The sequence below is a fragment of the Cebidichthys violaceus genome, unplaced genomic scaffold, assembly GCF_023349555.1.
Source record: "Cebidichthys violaceus isolate CVI_PGR_0920_01 unplaced genomic scaffold, fCebVio1.0.p SCAF_538, whole genome shotgun sequence".
NCBI lineage: Eukaryota > Metazoa > Chordata > Actinopteri > Perciformes > Stichaeidae > Cebidichthys > Cebidichthys violaceus.
In genome coordinates, this window is record NW_027176748.1 from 8,572 (window position 1) to 28,295 (window position 19,724).

General features: G+C 41.4%; 2 protein-coding genes across 4 annotated transcripts; both read left to right on the forward strand.

The window, feature by feature from the left end:
• The first annotated feature begins 481 nt into the window (after positions 1 to 481).
• LOC137888423 (THAP domain-containing protein 1-like) lies at positions 482 to 10,967 on the forward strand. Of its 3 annotated transcripts, none has more exons than XM_068731807.1 (3): positions 482 to 534; positions 1,175 to 1,262; positions 10,017 to 10,967. In XM_068731807.1, exons 2-3 carry the CDS (start codon positions 1,192 to 1,194, stop codon positions 10,732 to 10,734), a joined length of 789 nt encoding a protein of 262 aa, XP_068587908.1. In that variant the 5' UTR covers positions 482 to 534; positions 1,175 to 1,191; the 3' UTR covers positions 10,735 to 10,967. The 3 variants fall into 3 exon arrangements, with proteins under 3 accessions (XP_068587908.1, XP_068587909.1, XP_068587910.1); XM_068731808.1 differs by lacking the exon at positions 482 to 534 and adding an exon at positions 544 to 778; XM_068731809.1 differs by lacking the exon at positions 482 to 534 and having other exon boundaries at positions 1,187 to 1,272.
• Positions 10,968 to 15,664: 4,697 nt separating this feature from the next.
• Positions 15,665 to 19,718, forward strand: LOC137888424 (spindlin-1-like). Its single transcript, XM_068731810.1, is given in 7 exon segments — positions 15,665 to 15,763; positions 15,765 to 15,792; positions 15,899 to 15,947; positions 16,095 to 16,189; positions 16,882 to 17,037; positions 17,589 to 17,822; positions 18,400 to 19,718. Coding segments are annotated over 7 exon segments (792 nt in total). The 5' UTR covers positions 15,665 to 15,733; the 3' UTR covers positions 18,600 to 19,718.
• Positions 19,719 to 19,724: the final 6 nt, after the last annotated feature.

Here is a 19,724-nt window from a genome sequence, read left to right on the forward strand (position 1 = left end):
AAGAATTTCTTTTGCTTCAACGCAAACAATCACCAGCGTCAAGGCAACCGGTAAGCCTGGTCCAGAGCACACTTCCGGTTAGAATTATCACAAAATAAAAGCCTTTTAAGAAGCGCGGAACAGTTTTTAAATAGACTGAACGCGAAGAAAGTGAGAGAAAATAAAAGTACAAGCATGTACTGCAAAGGTAAAAAAAACATAAACAAAGAATATAATTTATTTTTTTAACATTTGAACGACAGGTTTAATATCCGGAACATAACTTCTCTCTTAAGAACATTTATTTATTTATTTATTTATTTGTTAAGTAATCACACTCCGGTAAAATTCCCTATTAAGTACATTTATTTATTTAGTTATTGATATATTCATTCATTCATTCATTTATTACGTAGTCTCACTCCAGTACAGTAGGTGGCGGCGGTAGTCCCATATATTAAAAGAAGAAGAAGAAGAAGAAGAACCCGGATCTTCCGCTTCTGTGGGGCCCAGAGAGCACGCGCGCTGACGGTTTCATGTCTCCGCTGATCTGAGGTAAATTAAGGTCGACAACGAAACTTAAAGTCATAAACTACCGGTACAATTAACAGGTCACGTGATACCGGGAAGGTTACTACGTGACGTTAGATTATACCTCCAAGTTTGGTGTACTTTTCTCTTCATCAATCAGACAAAGTATCACAGTACATGAGTACATGTGTACTCTCGTGTTTTTGTATTGACAACAAAACAAACAATGGAGATGATCCAGTGATGGAAGAAGTACTCAGTTACTGAGGTAAAAGTACAAATACTGCGATGTAAAAATACTCCAGTATTATCAGCTTCATGTAGTCAAAGTATCAGTGAAAGTACACACGTATTGTCAGTGTCATGCAGTTAAAGTACACTTGTTTTAATGTACATACCTTGCTAACACATGATAAAGTACTTTGTGTTTAGAGTAAATAGAGTAAACTTGAGTACTTCTACTTCTTGATTTAAAACGTGTTTGTGGTTATACTGCTTCTTGTGGCTGAGATGAGTACTACAACAACACAAATACTCATGTATTTATTTTAATTTGAACCGTTTAAATGTCTGTTTACATGATGATACTGTGTATAAACGTGGTATTTTGAAGCAGTAAAGAAAAGTACACTAAAACGGAAACCACCTGTTTTGATCTTCACAGAAGTTTAAATAGCTAACATGCCGTCTTGTGTCGCCTTCAACTGTGTGACGAGAACCGACCGGAGTGGATCCAAAGTTCCTCTGTTCCGGTATGTTCCGGTAAATGTTTATATAAATCTATGAGCTTCTATTTGATTTAAGCTAACGCTAGCTAGCTGAATGACACAGTTGAAGACGGGAATATTTACTTTTTAAAGCTTTGAATGAATTAATCACAGTTACAGGTTTGTTTGTGTGTATCATGATGCGTTCATGTGCACATCAGATGGTCACATTTTCTGATTTGAGAAGTTTTTCTTCAGACTTTGTGGAAACCATGAAGAAGAAGAAGAAGAAGAAGAAGTGTTGTATTGATGAGCAACAAACAGCTCGTGTTATGAAGTTAAACATCATAATTCATCTCTAATATCTATTTTATATTAACATGAAAACATCTCCTTCAAACTACTGGATCTATTCAAGTTTATCACCAAAAGTACATTTTACAGATTACCCGTGAACACATCACGATAAAGTTATAATGTACCTTCAGTCAGTACTCATGTTCACTGAGCAGAGCCTGAAGGCATCATGATGTAACTGAAGTGAACCTCCGTTGGTTAGCCGTTAGCGGTGCTGCTAACGTTACTTTATTATTATTATTATTATTATTATTATTATTATTAATACACACAGCAAGCAAAGTTGCGCTCTTCGTCTCTGTAATTGTCTCATTACAGAAGCCAAATTCAAGAAAAGAAAGATGTTGTGAATTTTGGAAATGATTACATCATGTTTTTATCTAATGAAACATATATATATATATATATATATATATATATATAAAATCTAATATCAATATCAAATATTCTCCCTCCATCCGTATTTGTTGTTGTTCAGCGTTTCATAGCAGTGACACGCTGTTTGCTCCTCAGCATTATGAATCTAACAGCTCCGTGACGTACATTTATATGAATAACAGTACGCTGTAGTTCCCTTCCCGAGTTTAACTAAACTGAGGTTAGTTTAGTTCGTTTTTTAAACCTTGTTTATTGTCATTTTACAGAACGTGTAAATCCTCACACAGACGTGAAAACCAGGAAGAAGAACAATACCGATGCAAAACATCATAGAGGAGAGATTCAAATAAAAGATTAAATAAATACATTCTAAACATGTATTTATGTACATGCAATATATAAACCTGATAAACATGAAATGTGACTCTATCACGTCTCTTGTGACCTATTAATTATTATTATAACAACACGTCACACTCTACATGTTCTATCTCATCGTGTGTTTATAACAACACGTCACACTCTACATGTTCTATCTCATCGTGTGTTTATAACAACACGTCACACTCTACATGTTCTATCTCATCGTGTGTTTATAACAACACGTCACACTCTACATGTTCTATCTCATCATGTGTTTATAACAACACGTCACACTCTACATGTTCTATCTCATCGTGTGTTTATAACGACACGTCACACTCTACATGTTCTATCTCATCATGTGTTTATAACGACACGTCACACTCTACATGTTCTATCTCATCGTGTGTTTATAACAACACGTCACACTCTACATGTTCTATCTCATCGTGTGTTTATAACAACACGTCACACTCTACATGTTCTATCTCATCGTGTGTTTATAACAACACGTCACACTCTACATGTTCTATCTCATCGTGTGTTTATAACGACACGTCACACTCTACATGTTCTATCTCATCGTGTGTTTATAACGACACGTCACACTCTACATGTTCTATCTCATCGTGTGTTTATAACAACACGTCACACTCTACATGTTCTATCTCATCGTGTGTTTATAACAACACGTCACACTCTACATGTTCTATCTCATCATGTGTTTATAACGACACGTCACACTCTACATGTTCTATCTCATCGTGTGTTTATAACAACACGTCACACTCTACATGTTCTATCTCATCGTGTGTTTATAACAACACGTCACACTCTACATGTTCTATCTCATCGTGTGTTTATAACAACACGTCACACTCTACATGTTCTATCTCATCGTGTGTTTATAACACGTCACACTCTACATGTTCTATCTCATCGTGTGTTTATAACAACACGTCACACTCTACATGTTCTATCTCATCGTGTGTTTATAACACGTCACACTCTACATGTTCTATCTCATGTGTTTATAACAACACGTCACACTCTACATGTTCTATCTCATGTGTTTATAACAACACGTCACACTCTACATGTTCTATCTCATGTGTTTATAACAACACGTCACACTCTACATGTTCTATCTCATCGTGTGTTTATAACAACACGTCACACTCTACATGTTCTATCTCATCGTGTGTTTATAACAACACGTCACACTCTACATGTTCTATCTCATCGTGTGTTTATAACAACACGTCACACTCTACATGTTCTATCTCATCATGTGTTTATAACAACACGTCACACTCTACATGTTCTATCTCATCGTGTGTTTATAACAACACGTCACACTCTACATGTTCTATCTCATGTGTTTATAACAACACGTCACACTCTACATGTTCTATCTCATCGTGTGTTTATAACACGTCACACTCTACATGTTCTATCTCATCGTGTGTTTATAACAACACGTCACACTCTACATGTTCTATCTCATCGTGTGTTTATAACAACACGTCACACTCTACATGTTCTATCTCATCGTGTGTTTATAACAACACGTCACACTCTACATGTTCTATCTCATCGTGTGTTTATAACAACACGTCACACTCTACATGTTCTATCTCATCGTGTGTTTATAACAACACGTCACACTCTACATGTTCTATCTCATCGTGTGTTTATAACAACACGTCACACTCTACATGTTCTATCTCATCGTGTGTTTATAACAACACGTCACACTCTACATGTTCTATCTCATCGTGTGTTTATAACACGTCACACTCTACATGTTCTATCTCATCGTGTGTTTATAACAACACGTCACACTCTACATGTTCTATCTCATCGTGTGTTTATAACAACACGTCACACTCTACATGTTCTATCTCATCATGTGTTTATAACAACACGTCACACTCTACATGTTCTATCTCATCGTGTGTTTATAACAACACGTCACACTCTACATGTTCTATCTCATCATGTGTTTATAACGACACGTCACACTCTACATGTTCTATCTCATCGTGTGTTTATAACAACACGTCACACTCTACATGTTCTATCTCATCGTGTGTTTATAACAACACGTCACACTCTACATGTTCTATCTCATCGTGTGTTTATAACAACACGTCACACTCTACATGTTCTATCTCATCGTGTGTTTATAACAACACGTCACACTCTACATGTTCTATCTCATCGTGTGTTTATAACACGTCACACTCTACATGTTCTATCTCATCGTGTGTTTATAACAACACGTCACACTCTACATGTTCTATCTCATCGTGTGTTTATAACAACACGTCACACTCTACATGTTCTATCTCATCGTGTGTTTATAACAACACGTCACACTCTACATGTTCTATCTCATCGTGTGTTTATAACACGTCACACTCTACATGTTCTATCTCATGTGTTTATAACAACACGTCACACTCTACATGTTCTATCTCATGTGTTTATAACAACACGTCACACTCTACATGTTCTATCTCATGTGTTTATAACAACACGTCACACTCTACATGTTCTATCTCATCGTGTGTTTATAACAACACGTCACACTCTACATGTTCTATCTCATCGTGTGTTTATAACAACACGTCACACTCTACATGTTCTATCTCATCGTGTGTTTATAACAACACGTCACACTCTACATGTTCTATCTCATCATGTGTTTATAACAACACGTCACACTCTACATGTTCTATCTCATCGTGTGTTTATAACAACACGTCACACTCTACATGTTCTATCTCATGTGTTTATAACAACACGTCACACTCTACATGTTCTATCTCATCGTGTGTTTATAACACGTCACACTCTACATGTTCTATCTCATCGTGTGTTTATAACAACACGTCACACTCTACATGTTCTATCTCATCGTGTGTTTATAACAACACGTCACACTCTACATGTTCTATCTCATCGTGTGTTTATAACAACACGTCACACTCTACATGTTCTATCTCATCGTGTGTTTATAACAACACGTCACACTCTACATGTTCTATCTCATCGTGTGTTTATAACAACACGTCACACTCTACATGTTCTATCTCATCGTGTGTTTATAACAACACGTCACACTCTACATGTTCTATCTCATCGTGTGTTTATAACAACACGTCACACTCTACATGTTCTATCTCATCATGTGTTTATAACAACACGTCACACTCTACATGTTCTATCTCATCGTGTGTTTATAACAACACGTCACACTCTACATGTTCTATCTCATCGTGTGTTTATAACACGTCACACTCTACATGTTCTATCTCATCATGTGTTTATAACAACACGTCACACTCTACATGTTCTATCTCATCGTGTGTTTATAACAACACGTCACACTCTACATGTTCTATCTCATCGTGTGTTTATAACACGTCACACTCTACATGTTCTATCTCATCGTGTGTTTATAACAACACGTCACACTCTACATGTTCTATCTCATCGTGTGTTTATAACACGTCACACTCTACATGTTCTATCTCATCGTGTGTTTATAACAACACGTCACACTCTACATGTTCTATCTCATCGTGTGTTTATAACAACACGTCACACTCTACATGTTCTATCTCATCGTGTGTTTATAACAACACGTCACACTCTACATGTTCTATCTCATCGTGTGTTTATAACAACACGTCACACTCTACATGTTCTATCTCATCATGTGTTTATAACACGTCACACTCTACATGTTCTATCTCATCGTGTGTTTATAACACGTCACACTCTACATGTTCTATCTCATCGTGTGTTTATAACAACACGTCACACTCTACATGTTCTATCTCATCGTGTGTTTATAACAACACGTCACACTCTACATGTTCTATCTCATGTGTTTATAACAACACGTCACACTCTACATGTTCTATCTCATGTGTTTATAACAACACGTCACACTCTACATGTTCTATCTCATCGTGTGTTTATAACACGTCACTCTACATGTTCTATCTCATCGTGTGTTTATAACAACAAGTCACACTCTACATGTTCTATCTCATCGTGTGTTTATAACACGTCACACTCTACATGTTCTATCTCATCGTGTGTTTATAACGACACGTCACACTCTACATGTTCTATCTCATCGTGTGTTTATAACGACACGTCACACTCTACATGTTCTATCTCATCGTGTGTTTATAACGACACGTCACACTCTACATGTTCTATCTCATCGTGTGTTTATAACGACACGTCACACTCTACATGTTCTATCTCATCGTGTGTTTATAACGACACGTCACACTCTACATGTTCTATCTCATCGTGTGTTTATAACGACACGTCACACTCTACATGTTCTATCTCATCGTGTGTTTATAACGACACGTCACACTCTACATGTTCTATCTCATCGTGTGTTTATAACGACACGTCACACTCTACATGTTCTATCTCATCGTGTGTTTATAACGACACGTCACACTCTACATGTTCTATCTCATCGTGTGTTTATAACGACACGTCACACTCTACATGTTCTATCTCATCGTGTGTTTATAACGACACGTCACACTCTACATGTTCTATCTCATCGTGTGTTTATAACGACACGTCACACTCTACATGTTCTATCTCATCGTGTGTTTATAACGACACGTCACACTCTACATGTTCTATCTCATCGTGTGTTTATAACAACACGTCACACTCTACATGTTCTATCTCATCGTGTGTTTATAACACGTCACACTCTACATGTTCTATCTCATCGTGTGTTTATAACAACACGTCACACTCTACATGTTCTATCTCATCGTGTGTTTATAACAACACGTCACACTCTACATGTTCTATCTCATCGTGTGTTTATAACAACACGTCACACTCTACATGTTCTATCTCATCGTGTGTTTATAACAACACGTCACACTCTACATGTTCTATCTCATCATGTGTTTATAACACGTCACACTCTACATGTTCTATCTCATCGTGTGTTTATAACACGTCACACTCTACATGTTCTATCTCATCGTGTGTTTATAACAACACGTCACACTCTACATGTTCTATCTCATCGTGTGTTTATAACAACACGTCACACTCTACATGTTCTATCTCATGTGTTTATAACAACACGTCACACTCTACATGTTCTATCTCATGTGTTTATAACAACACGTCACACTCTACATGTTCTATCTCATCGTGTGTTTATAACACGTCACTCTACATGTTCTATCTCATCGTGTGTTTATAACAACAAGTCACACTCTACATGTTCTATCTCATCGTGTGTTTATAACACGTCACACTCTACATGTTCTATCTCATCGTGTGTTTATAACGACACGTCACACTCTACATGTTCTATCTCATCGTGTGTTTATAACGACACGTCACACTCTACATGTTCTATCTCATCGTGTGTTTATAACGACACGTCACACTCTACATGTTCTATCTCATCGTGTGTTTATAACGACACGTCACACTCTACATGTTCTATCTCATCGTGTGTTTATAACGACACGTCACACTCTACATGTTCTATCTCATCGTGTGTTTATAACGACACGTCACACTCTACATGTTCTATCTCATCGTGTGTTTATAACGACACGTCACACTCTACATGTTCTATCTCATCGTGTGTTTATAACGACACGTCACACTCTACATGTTCTATCTCATCGTGTGTTTATAACGACACGTCACACTCTACATGTTCTATCTCATCGTGTGTTTATAACGACACGTCACACTCTACATGTTCTATCTCATCGTGTGTTTATAACGACACGTCACACTCTACATGTTCTATCTCATCGTGTGTTTATAACGACACGTCACACTCTACATGTTCTATCTCATCGTGTGTTTATAACGACACGTCACACTCTACATGTTCTATCTCATCGTGTGTTTATAACGACACGTCACACTCTACATGTTCTATCTCATCGTGTGTTTATAACGACACGTCACACTCTACATGTTCTATCTCATCGTGTGTTTATAACGACACGTCACACTCTACATGTTCTATCTCATCGTGTGTTTATAACAACACGTCACACTCTACATGTTCTATCTCATCGTGTGTTTATAACACGTCACACTCTACATGTTCTATCTCATCGTGTGTTTATAACAACACGTCACACTCTACATGTTCTATCTCATCGTGTGTTTATAACACGTCACACTCTACATGTTCTATCTCATCGTGTGTTTATAACAACACGTCACACTCTACATGTTCTATCTCATCGTGTGTTTATAACAACACGTCACACTCTACATGTTCTATCTCATCGTGTGTTTATAACAACACGTCACACTCTACATGTTCTATCTCATCGTGTGTTTATAACAACACGTCACACTCTACATGTTCTATCTCATCGTGTGTTTATAACAACACGTCACACTCTACATGTTCTATCTCATCGTGTGTTTATAACAACACGTTACACTCTACATGTTCTATCTCATCGTGTGTTTATAACAACACGTCACACTCTACATGTTCTATCTCATCGTGTGTTTATAACAACACGTCACACTCTACATGTTCTATCTCATGTGTTTATAACAACACGTCACACTCTACATGTTCTATCTCATGTGTTTATAACAACACGTCACACTCTACATGTTCTATCTCATCGTGTGTTTATAACAACACGTCACACTCTACATGTTCTATCTCATCGTGTGTTTATAACAACACGTCACACTCTACATGTTCTATCTCATCGTGTGTTTATAACGACACGTCACACTCTACATGTTCTATCTCATCATGTGTTTATAACAACACGTCACACTCTACATGTTCTATCTCATGTGTTTATAACAACACGTCACACTCTACATGTTCTATCTCATCGTGTGTTTATAACAACACGTCACACTCTACATGTTCTATCTCATCGTGTGTTTATAACGACACGTCACACTCTACATGTTCTATCTCATCATGTGTTTATAACAACACGTCACACTCTACATGTTCTATCTCATGTGTTTATAACAACACGTCACACTCTACATGTTCTATCTCATCGTGTGTTTATAACAACACGTCACACTCTACATGTTCTATCTCATCGTGTGTTTATAACAACACGTCACACTCTACATGTTCTATCTCATCATGTGTTTATAACAACACGTCACACTCTACATGTTCTATCTCATCATGTGTTTATAACAACACGTTACACTCTACATGTTCTATCTCATCATGTGTTTATAACAACACGTCACACTCTACATGTTCTATCTCATCATGTGTTTATAACAACACGTCACACTCTACATGTTCTATCTCATCATGTGTTTATAACAACACGTCACACTCTACATGTTCTATCTCATCGTGTGTTTATAACAACACGTCACACTCTACATGTTCTATCTCATCGTGTGTTTATAACAACACGTCACACTCTACATGTTCTATCTCATCATGTGTTTATAACAACACGTCACACTCTACATGTTCTATCTCATCATGTGTTTATAACAACACGTCACACTCTACATGTTCTATCTCATCATGTGTTTATAACAACACGTCACACTCTACATGTTCTATCTCATCATGTGTTTATAACAACACGTTACACTCTACATGTTCTATCTCATCATGTGTTTATAACAACACGTTACACTCTACAGGTTTCCACACCACGACGAGGCGAGGATGCGTCTGTGGGTCTCCAACGTAAAACGCAAGAACTGGGAGCCGTCGGCCAACTCTCGAATATGTGCTCTCCACTTCACCAGAGAGTGTTTCCACAGCGACCCGGGGAGAAGAAGACGACTGATCGGAACCGCCGTCCCGACCGTTTTCACCTTTTCCCGCGACGGCGGCAACAGAACGTCCACGACCCAGGAGGTGAGGCTCCTCACCGAGGTAAGCGACCCGGTTTACCTGGACCACCCGTACAGCGGCGTGGCCGTTAGCGGTCCCTCCACCTCTACGGAGGCGAGCGGTGCCGCTAACGACGACCGGCGGCACGAGGCGACCGGACGGGAAGGCGACCGCGTCGGGGAGGAGTCGCGTGTCGACGTTCCGGCCTCCGCAGAACAAACGGGCGTCGGAGAATCTCCCGATACGCAAATGGCGTTGCACAAGTTGCATGTCGCGGTTCAGATGATGGGGAAAAAACTGCTCACCTGCCGCAAGAAACTAAAATCAGAGAAGCAGAAGAGCAGACGACTGAAGAGGAAGATTTCCTGGTTGACCGGAGTCGTCCACGAGCTGCAGCACAAACTGAGAACAATGAGACAAAACGCACAGACGACGGCTTCGTCTCCTCGACGGACGTCTGATGGAGAAGTGAAGCCGGAGCCTGAAGCTCTACTGTGGAGCAGCAATCTAACAGCACCATGAACTAGAACTCTAAATCTGTGCTGCTCTCTGCTCCTTTAATTCATCCTGTTGTTGTTGTTGTTGTTGTTTGTCTCTTTTAGTACAGCACATGGAGAAGCTCCTGAGTCGTTTCTTATTGTTTCATGATGTGGATTTAATGCAGTCTTGTGTTTGTGCAAATAAAGAAACGGTCCAACGGGACTGAAGACCTGGTCTTCTTCGTCCTCTGTGGGGACACGACGTTGACGTCTTTATTTCAAACTCCATGAAGTTTATTTGAGACCTGATGACCTGAAGAAAAGCCTCCTGTGATTAATAACTCTCTCGTTTAAATGATGTTTTTAACAATGTCTTTCTTCTGGGTCTGAGGAGGATTCCTGTAGGAGTGAACTAACTGAAGAAGAAGAACATAGTGCAACTATAAAACATGAAGAAGAAGAAGAGGAGGCGTTTAAAGGAGTAGAATTATTTTGGGTACCTGCACATTAGGGATTAAAGGGTTATGAACTAGTATTAAATATGAGACTGATAAAGAACATTTGGTAACGCAGTAATCTAAAGGAAAATATCTCAATTTAGGTAGAAAAACTGTGTTTACGTTTTTTATCTCACCAGTTTAAATAAGACACTATCTCTCTATTGGGAAAAGTAAAGTCACACATTTTCTTATTGTAATATTGCTGAACATGCTGAACATAAGACCGTATTATGACAGAACATAAAACACTGTCAAATATATTAAAGAAAGGGTGAGAGAGAGAGAGAGGATACCAGATGAAAGTGAAGGTAACTCAGAGGGTTACGTTTCTTTACAAACACCATTTTTAATAGAATACATATATTTAAATATATATTTCTATATATAAATACATGTATTTAAATATATATGCTTATTTATCCATATTTAAATATATTAATTGATTTACATATATATATTTAAATGTTAATTTTTAAATTAATATTATTACAACAGACTAATGTAAACTTGATCCTGGTCTACACACTCCGGTACGACAGGTGGCGCTGTGCACCTTTCAAAAATTGTCATCGCAAACCCGCCAACAACAAAAAAAGGGAAGAAGAAGAAAGAAAAAAATCAATCGCAACAAAAAGAATTCGCGCTTTTATTTTGGAGGGCCGCGCCGTCTTCACTACCGCCCGTCCCCTCCATCTTTAAGCGCGGCTAGCTTGACGCAGCGGCTCGAGAACCCCCAAACGGGAGGCAGAGCGGATCAATTTTGGGAGCTACGGCGGTTGATCGGGATTATGCGGCGACGCTGACTGCTGTACCGGTAAGAAGCACCGACGAACGAGCCGGTTACCGGGCCGCATGCTCGTCCGGTTTTAAACGTTTTTACCGTAAAAAGCAGCTAGCTTAGCGCCTCTGCTTTCCCTCTCCCTTTGTTCGCTTGCGCCTTTTTTTTTTTTTTTACCCTGATGCGGTTTTTTTTTTTTTTTTGTAAATACTGGCGCAATATGGCCGCCGTCTGGAGACTGGACCAACTGACTGTGTGCACACATTTAAACATGTAGGAGTTCAGCCAGCGTTACGTTACGTGGTGGTCAGTTAGTGAGGAAGAGGAGGAGGAGGAGGAAGGTAAACTGTGACCTCTGAGATGGTCATCTTCATCATCTTCATCTTCATCAACAGCCAAAACAAGCAGCAACTCATTCAGTTAAGAAGAGAAGCACGTTAACATGCTGCTGGTGTAAACACACACACACACACACACACACACACACACACACACACCTACCTACCCACATACATACATACATACACACACACACACACACACACACACACACACACCTACCTACCCACATACATACATACATACACACACACACACACACACACACACCTACCTACCCACATACATACATACATACACACACACACACACACACACACACACACACACACACACACCTACACACACACACACACCTACCTACCCACATACATACATACATACATACATACACACACACACACACACACACACACACACCTACACACACACACACACCTACCTACCCACATACATACATACATACATACACACACACACACACACACACACACACACACACACACACCTACAGATCATCATCCTCAGTGTGTTGATGATGAAGAACATCCTCTGATGTCACAGTGGGACTTTATATTCTATCATGTAAATAAATGAGGAGGAAGAGGAGGGCCGGTTTTAATATATTTATCTAATGAGAGAATCAAAATATCAAATGTAATATTAGTTGTATTATATTTAAAGCTTAAAGATCTATTTTCAGGTGAACATGTCAGTTTGTCGTCTTTAGTGAACTACGTGTCTCTCAATGCTAACAAGCTAACGTAGCTAACGTAGCTTTGTTTATGAGTCATGAAGAAGAAGAAGAAGAAGAAGAAGAGAGATGTCTCCTCACTTTTAGATTATACTTCAACAGTTTTATGACAAACTGAAACAGTCTGGTAGACCCTGGTCTGATTGATCCTGGTCTGGTAGACCCTGGTCTGGTAGACCCTGGTCTGATTGATCCTGGTCTGGTAGACCCTGGTCTGATTGATCCTGGTCTGATTGATCCTGGTCTGATTGATCCTGGTCTGGTAGATCCTGGTCTGATTGATCCTGGTCTGATTGATCCTGGTCTGATTGATCCTGGTCTGGTAGACCCTGGTCTGGTAGACCTTGGTCTGATTGATCCTGGTCTGGTAGACCCTGGTCTGATTGATCCTGGTCTGATTGATCCTGGTCTGGTAGACCCTGGTCTGATTGATCCTGGTCTGGTAGATCCTGGTCTGATTGATCCTGGTCTGATTGATCCTGGTCTGGTAGATCCTGGTCTGAAACACAAACAGACAGATGATGACATCATTACTCTCACCATGAATGATGACATCACTTCCTGTGTGTGAACTTCAGAGGATCCTCTAAAGTGATGTTTGACTTTAGAACACGTTGTTTATTCGCTGCTCAGACAGATAAAGGAACGTTCTTTCATCAGGGTGGGGTCTGCATCCAGTGGCTCTTCTCTGGTGGTGCTGTGGTCAGGTCAGTACCAGAGGAGGTTGTTCATCAGATTCAGCTGCATTGGTGTTGATGGAATTAACAACAGGAGCACTAGAGGGCCAACAATGAGACGACCCCCAAAACAGGACTGGTTTTGCATGTGGAGGACAATTGGAGTGTCCCTCTTGATCTGTTTGACTGGTTTTCCACTAGTGTTGGTTTTAGCTTGAGTCACTATCACTACTGGCAGCATGAGGCGACTTCTTAACCCTACACAAGTTGCACAGATTGTCCAACTCCTCCAGCGTGATGTTGCAAGGAGATGTGACGCGTCTCCCAGCACAATCTCCAGAACATGGAGGAGATTCCAGGAGACAGGCAGTTACTCTAGGAGAGCTGGACGGGTCCGTAGAAGGTCCTCAACCCATCAGCAGGACCCATATCTGCTGCTTTGTGCAAAGAGGAACAGGTAGAGCACTGCCCTAACCCTGCAGAAGACCTCCAGCAGACCACTGGTGTGAACGTGTCTGCCCAACAATCAGAAACAGACTTCAGGAGGGAGGCCTCAGGGCGGCGTCCTGTAGTGCGCCCCGTGCTTTTCACAGATGGGAGCAGGTTCACCCCGAGCACCTGCGATAGACGTGAAGGGGTCTGGAGAAGCCGAGGACAGACTCTTCTACGCTGGTGCAGTAGGTCTCGGGTTCCTCCTGATGCAGACGATGTCCCTCATCCCTCATGTGGGATGAGTATGTAGGCAGTACCTGGAGGATGAAGGAACTGATGCAATCGAACGGTCCTCACCGTCTCCTGACCTAAACCCGACAGAACACCTCTGGGACGTTATGTTTCGGTCCATCAGAGCCGCCAGGTTGCTCCTCAGCCGTTACAGGAGCTCACTGATGCCCTTAGACAGGTCTGGGAGGACATCAAGACACCGTCCGTCTTCTCATCAGGAGCATGAGCGACGTTGTCGAGCATGTGGAGCATAAGATATTGAGAAGCTTTTTGAGTTGCAGAAATTGAAGTCTTGCCACATCCTTTTTTCACTTTGATTTTGGGGGTGTCTATAAAGTGAAGCCCTCTGTTGACTGAAACTAGTATTTCCATCATCCTTTCGTTCCTGAGACATTGAACTGTCCATATCAGCACAGAGATCAACACCGTCTTTGTTCACATTGAGATCTGATGTGTTTTCAAAGTGTTCCTTTCATTTTTTTGAGCAGTGTATAAGAGGAGATCACCAACATCACTGATTCATCACTGATTCATCACTGATTCATCACTGATTCATCACTGATATTTGAACTATAACGTTAAAGACGTTTTGACTGATGATGTCATGTTTCTACACATTCTCACATTTCAATTCTTTATAAACTGAATATTTAAAAGAAAACGCTGCGTTCATAGTTCATCTGGTCACTAGATGAAGATGAATGGATTAATAATAATCTGATGATCAATTTCTTTCTTCTTAAACTGCAACAGTTTTGGGACAAAACAAGACGTTTAAAGACAAAAGCGTGGAGTTTAAGGATTCTTTATGATTTCAGAGTAAACCTGTTAAAAACCTGTTAATAACCTGTTAATAACCCGTTAATAACCTGTTAATAACCCGTTAATAACCTGTTAATAACCTGTTGATGTTCATGTCTGTTTTTCTTCCTCAGGCTGAACACTCGTCCTCTTCATCGCGTCCCTCAGCTGTTACGTCGCCTCAGTCTCCAGGTGTTAGTCTGCACCCAGCCTGTATGCAGCCTGTCCAGGGCCCGGCCTAGCTCCTGGTGCTCCTCTCCCACCACCTCCTCCCTCCTTTCCCTTCCCTCCTCCTCCTCCTCCTCCTCCCCCCCCCCCCCCCCCCCTTCCCTCCATCCTCCCCCCCTCCCCCCCCCCTCCCTCCCTCCCTAACCCCTTCCATCCACCCCCCATCCCCCCCTCACATCTACCGACCCCCCCAGCGTTTAGTCTGGACCGGCGGCCTGTCTGGCTGCCCCCCTTACAGGTGGATGAATGAAGACCCCATTCAAGAGCCCAGGGGCCCCGCGGCCCCCCCGAGCAGACGGGGGTGAGTCATTTATAAGTGATGTTTGTTTTCCACATTAAAACGTTTCCTGAGGCGTCCTTGAACGCACCACCTGGTCAGTGATGGACGCTGCGTTTGTGTGTTTCAGGACATTCTGGCGTTTCTGCAAACATGATGAAGAAGAAGAACTCTCACAAGTAAGTGTGACGGATGTAATCGGATGTTTGGAGTTATTAAGCCTCTGAACGCTAAAGCAGTTTCTTCTCTCTGTGGTAAAGTTATCCTCCTCATCCTCCTCCTCTTCATTTGTCTTCATCGGTTTCTTTCTTCTTCTCTCCCTGCAGGAAACAGAGGACCAGTGTTGGTCCCAGTAAGACTCTGGCTCAGCCCAGAAGGAACATAGTGGGCTGCAGGATCCAGCACATCTGGAAGGAGGGCAGTAAGTGAGATTTAAACAGACTGCAAAGAGTCCAAAACAACTACAACGACACAGGAAATGACCACAAAAAGACACAAAGTAACTGCAAAGAGACACAAAACAACAACAAAGAGACACAAAACAACAACAAAGAGATACAAAACAACAACAAAGAGACACAAAGCAACAACAAAGAGACACAAAGCAACAACAAAAAGACACAAAGTAACTACAAAGAGACACAAAACAACAACAAAGAGATACAAAACAACAACAAAGAGATACAAAACAACAACAAAGAGACACAAAACAACAACAAAGAGACACAAAACAACAACAAAGAGACACAAAACAACAACAAAAAGACACAAAACAACAAAGAGACACAAAGCAACAACAAAAAGACACAAAGTAACTACTGAAAGACACAAAACAACAACAAAGAGACACAAAACAACTGCAAAGAGACACAAAACAACTGCAAAGAGTCAGCTGATAGCGAACTTGTAACGATTTAGAATAATTAAAATGACTCTTCTTCTTCGTCACTGGTCAGTTGTGTCTTCACGTTTTTTACGTTGAGACAATGTTGTGGTTTTGCTTCAGATCAAAAACACATCTTTCTGTTTGATTTGGGAGTTGTTGAAGAAGTTTGAAAGTTCTCCATCAGAGTCTCTGTCAATAAACCCGTCTGTGTCTCTGCTTCCTCTCAGGTAAGTCGTCCCAGTGGAAGGGGACGGTCCTGGACCAGGTCCCCGTCAACCCGTCGCTCTACCTGATCAAATACGACGGCTTCGACTGCATCTACGGCCTGGAGCTGTACAGCGATGAGAGGGTGGTGGGGCTGGAGGTCCTGCCCGACAGAGTGGGTGAGGAGCTATATATTTATTATCATTAATCATTACCACTATTATAAATTATTGTATTTTGTTCTGTTGCTTTTATTGCTATTTATTTCCTTACTTTATTTACTTTATTATTATTATTACTTTTAATCATCATTATTTCTATATTTTCTCTTCTTAAATGAATACCACCATCATTACTTTTTTTGTTATTTATTTTATTTATTACTCTGTAATTATTGTCTCTATTGTCATTATTATTATTACTGTTTTTATATTATTTTTATTTATAAATGTTTTCATGATAACCATTGTTTTATTTAGTTCATTTATCGTCCGTCTGAATATGTGTTTGAGTCACTGGAGGATGTGAAGGTGGGAGGGAACAAGGGAACAAGTGGAGGACTAGCGACTCCCTGTGTGTGTGTGTGTGTGTGTGTGTGTGTGTGTGTGTGTGTGTGTGTGTGTGTGTGTGTGAGTGTGTGTGTGTGTGTGTGTGTGTGTGTGTGTAACTTAACTTTAATAACAACACAAAGCATGAACCCGCCTCCTCTGCCGCTCTGTGATTGGTCCAGCTCCGGCCCGCGTGAGCGACTCGATGCTGGCGGAGACGATGATCGGCAAAGCGGTGGAGCACATGTTCGAGACGGAGGACGGGCCGAAGGAGGAGTGGAGGGGGATGGTTCTGGCCCGAGCCCCCATCATGACCGCCTGGTTCTACATCACCTACGAGAAGGACCCGGTCCTCTACATGTACCAGCTGCTGGACGACTACAAGGAGGGAGACCTGCGCATCATGCCCGACTCCAGTGAGTTCTACTGGGAACCAGTGTTCACACAAATACACAGTATATATATATATATATATATATATATATATATATATATATATATATATATATATATATATATATATATATATATATATATTTATGAGGATATTACATGGCTCGGGCTTTTATTGTGAAAGGTAAGAAGGGAATGACTGGATCTGGTCTGTGCTGCCCTTGAGGTTGAAAGAACCAGAGACAAACCTCCGGTTCTTTAAAGTTCTCCGGTTCTTCATGTGTTAAAGCTGCATTCTCTCTAGTGTCCAGCAGGGGGCGACTCCTCTGGTTGTATAGAAGTCTAGTCTAAAATGACTCTACTTCTCTCTTGATTTATTCCCTCAGTAAACATTGTAAACATGAGTTTATGTCTCAATCTCTAGTTTACAGTCTTCTTCAATACAGCATGATGTTCATTTAGTACATTATGCTCCATTTAGAGTCAAACACACCATTTTTGACCTCAGAGACACGTCCAGCTGTAATATGTTTCTTTATTAAACACAACTATGTTATTAACTACCAGCCAGACTAACCCCCCTCGTCTTCCTCTCGGTAGACGACAGCGTGGCGGCGGAGCGGGAACCCGGCGAGGTGGTTGACAGTCTGGTGGGCAAACAGGTGGAGTACGCCAAAGAGGACGGCGGGAAGCGGTCGGGTATGGTGATCCACCAGGTGGAGGCCAAGCCCTCCGTCTACTTCATCAAGTTCGACGACGACTTTCACATCTACGTCTACGACCTGGTCAAGACCTCCTAAGACCAGAACGCCCGGTCCAGGACCCCCCTGCCCCCCCTTTCCCCAAAAAAGACTTACTGAGACCTGCTTAGACCCACCAAACCCCCCAGTGAAGAAAAACTACAACTCCACGAACTCTAGTGACACCTGAGACGGATAATATCATTCTTTACGCTTTCTTTTATGAAACGCCTTAAAACAAGAGACCGATACATGGTCAAGTAAGCCCCGCCCCCTTACCGAGTCAGGAAGACTACAACCGAGACGGGATGACTACGACCGAGACGGGAAGACTACAGCCGAGACGGGAAGACTACGACCGAGAAGGGACGACTACGGCCGAGATGGAAAGACTACGACCAAGACAGGAAGACTACGACCTAGACGGGAAGACTACGACCGAGAAGGACGACTACGACCGAGACAGGAAGACTACGACCTAGACGGAAAGACTACGACCGAGACGGGAAGACTACGACCGAGAAGGGACGCTACGACCGAGAAGGGACGACTACGACCGAGATGGAAAGACTACGACCGAGAACGGACGCTACGACCGAGAAGGGACGACTACGACCGAGACAGGAAGACTACGACCTAGACGGGACGACTACGACCGAGATGGAAAGACTACGACCGAGAAGGGACGCTACGACCGAGAAGGGACGACTACGACAGAGACAGGAAGACTACGACCTAGACGGGACGACTACGACCGAGACAGGAAGACTACGACCGAGACGGGAAGACTACGACCGAGACGGGAAGACTACGACCGAGACGGGAAGACTACGACCGAGACGGGACGACTACGACCGAGACCGAGACAGGAAGACTACAACCAAGACAGGACGATCGAGACGGAAAGACTACGACCGAGACCGACCGAGACAGGAAGACTACGATCGAGACGGGAAGACTACGACCAAGACAAGACGACTACGACCGAGACAAGTCATCTGTCATTCATCATAAGTGTCCAGACTTCTTTAGACCCTGTTAGGAAGCTTCCTGGTTCGAGCGCCCCAAAGAAGACCAGCGACCCCCGTCTTATTTGGAATAACCTGGAACATTTGTGGCAATAATAAACAGAAATCGAAAACAACAAATTCAATCTGGTTCAGTTTTAAAACTTCTGCGAGGATC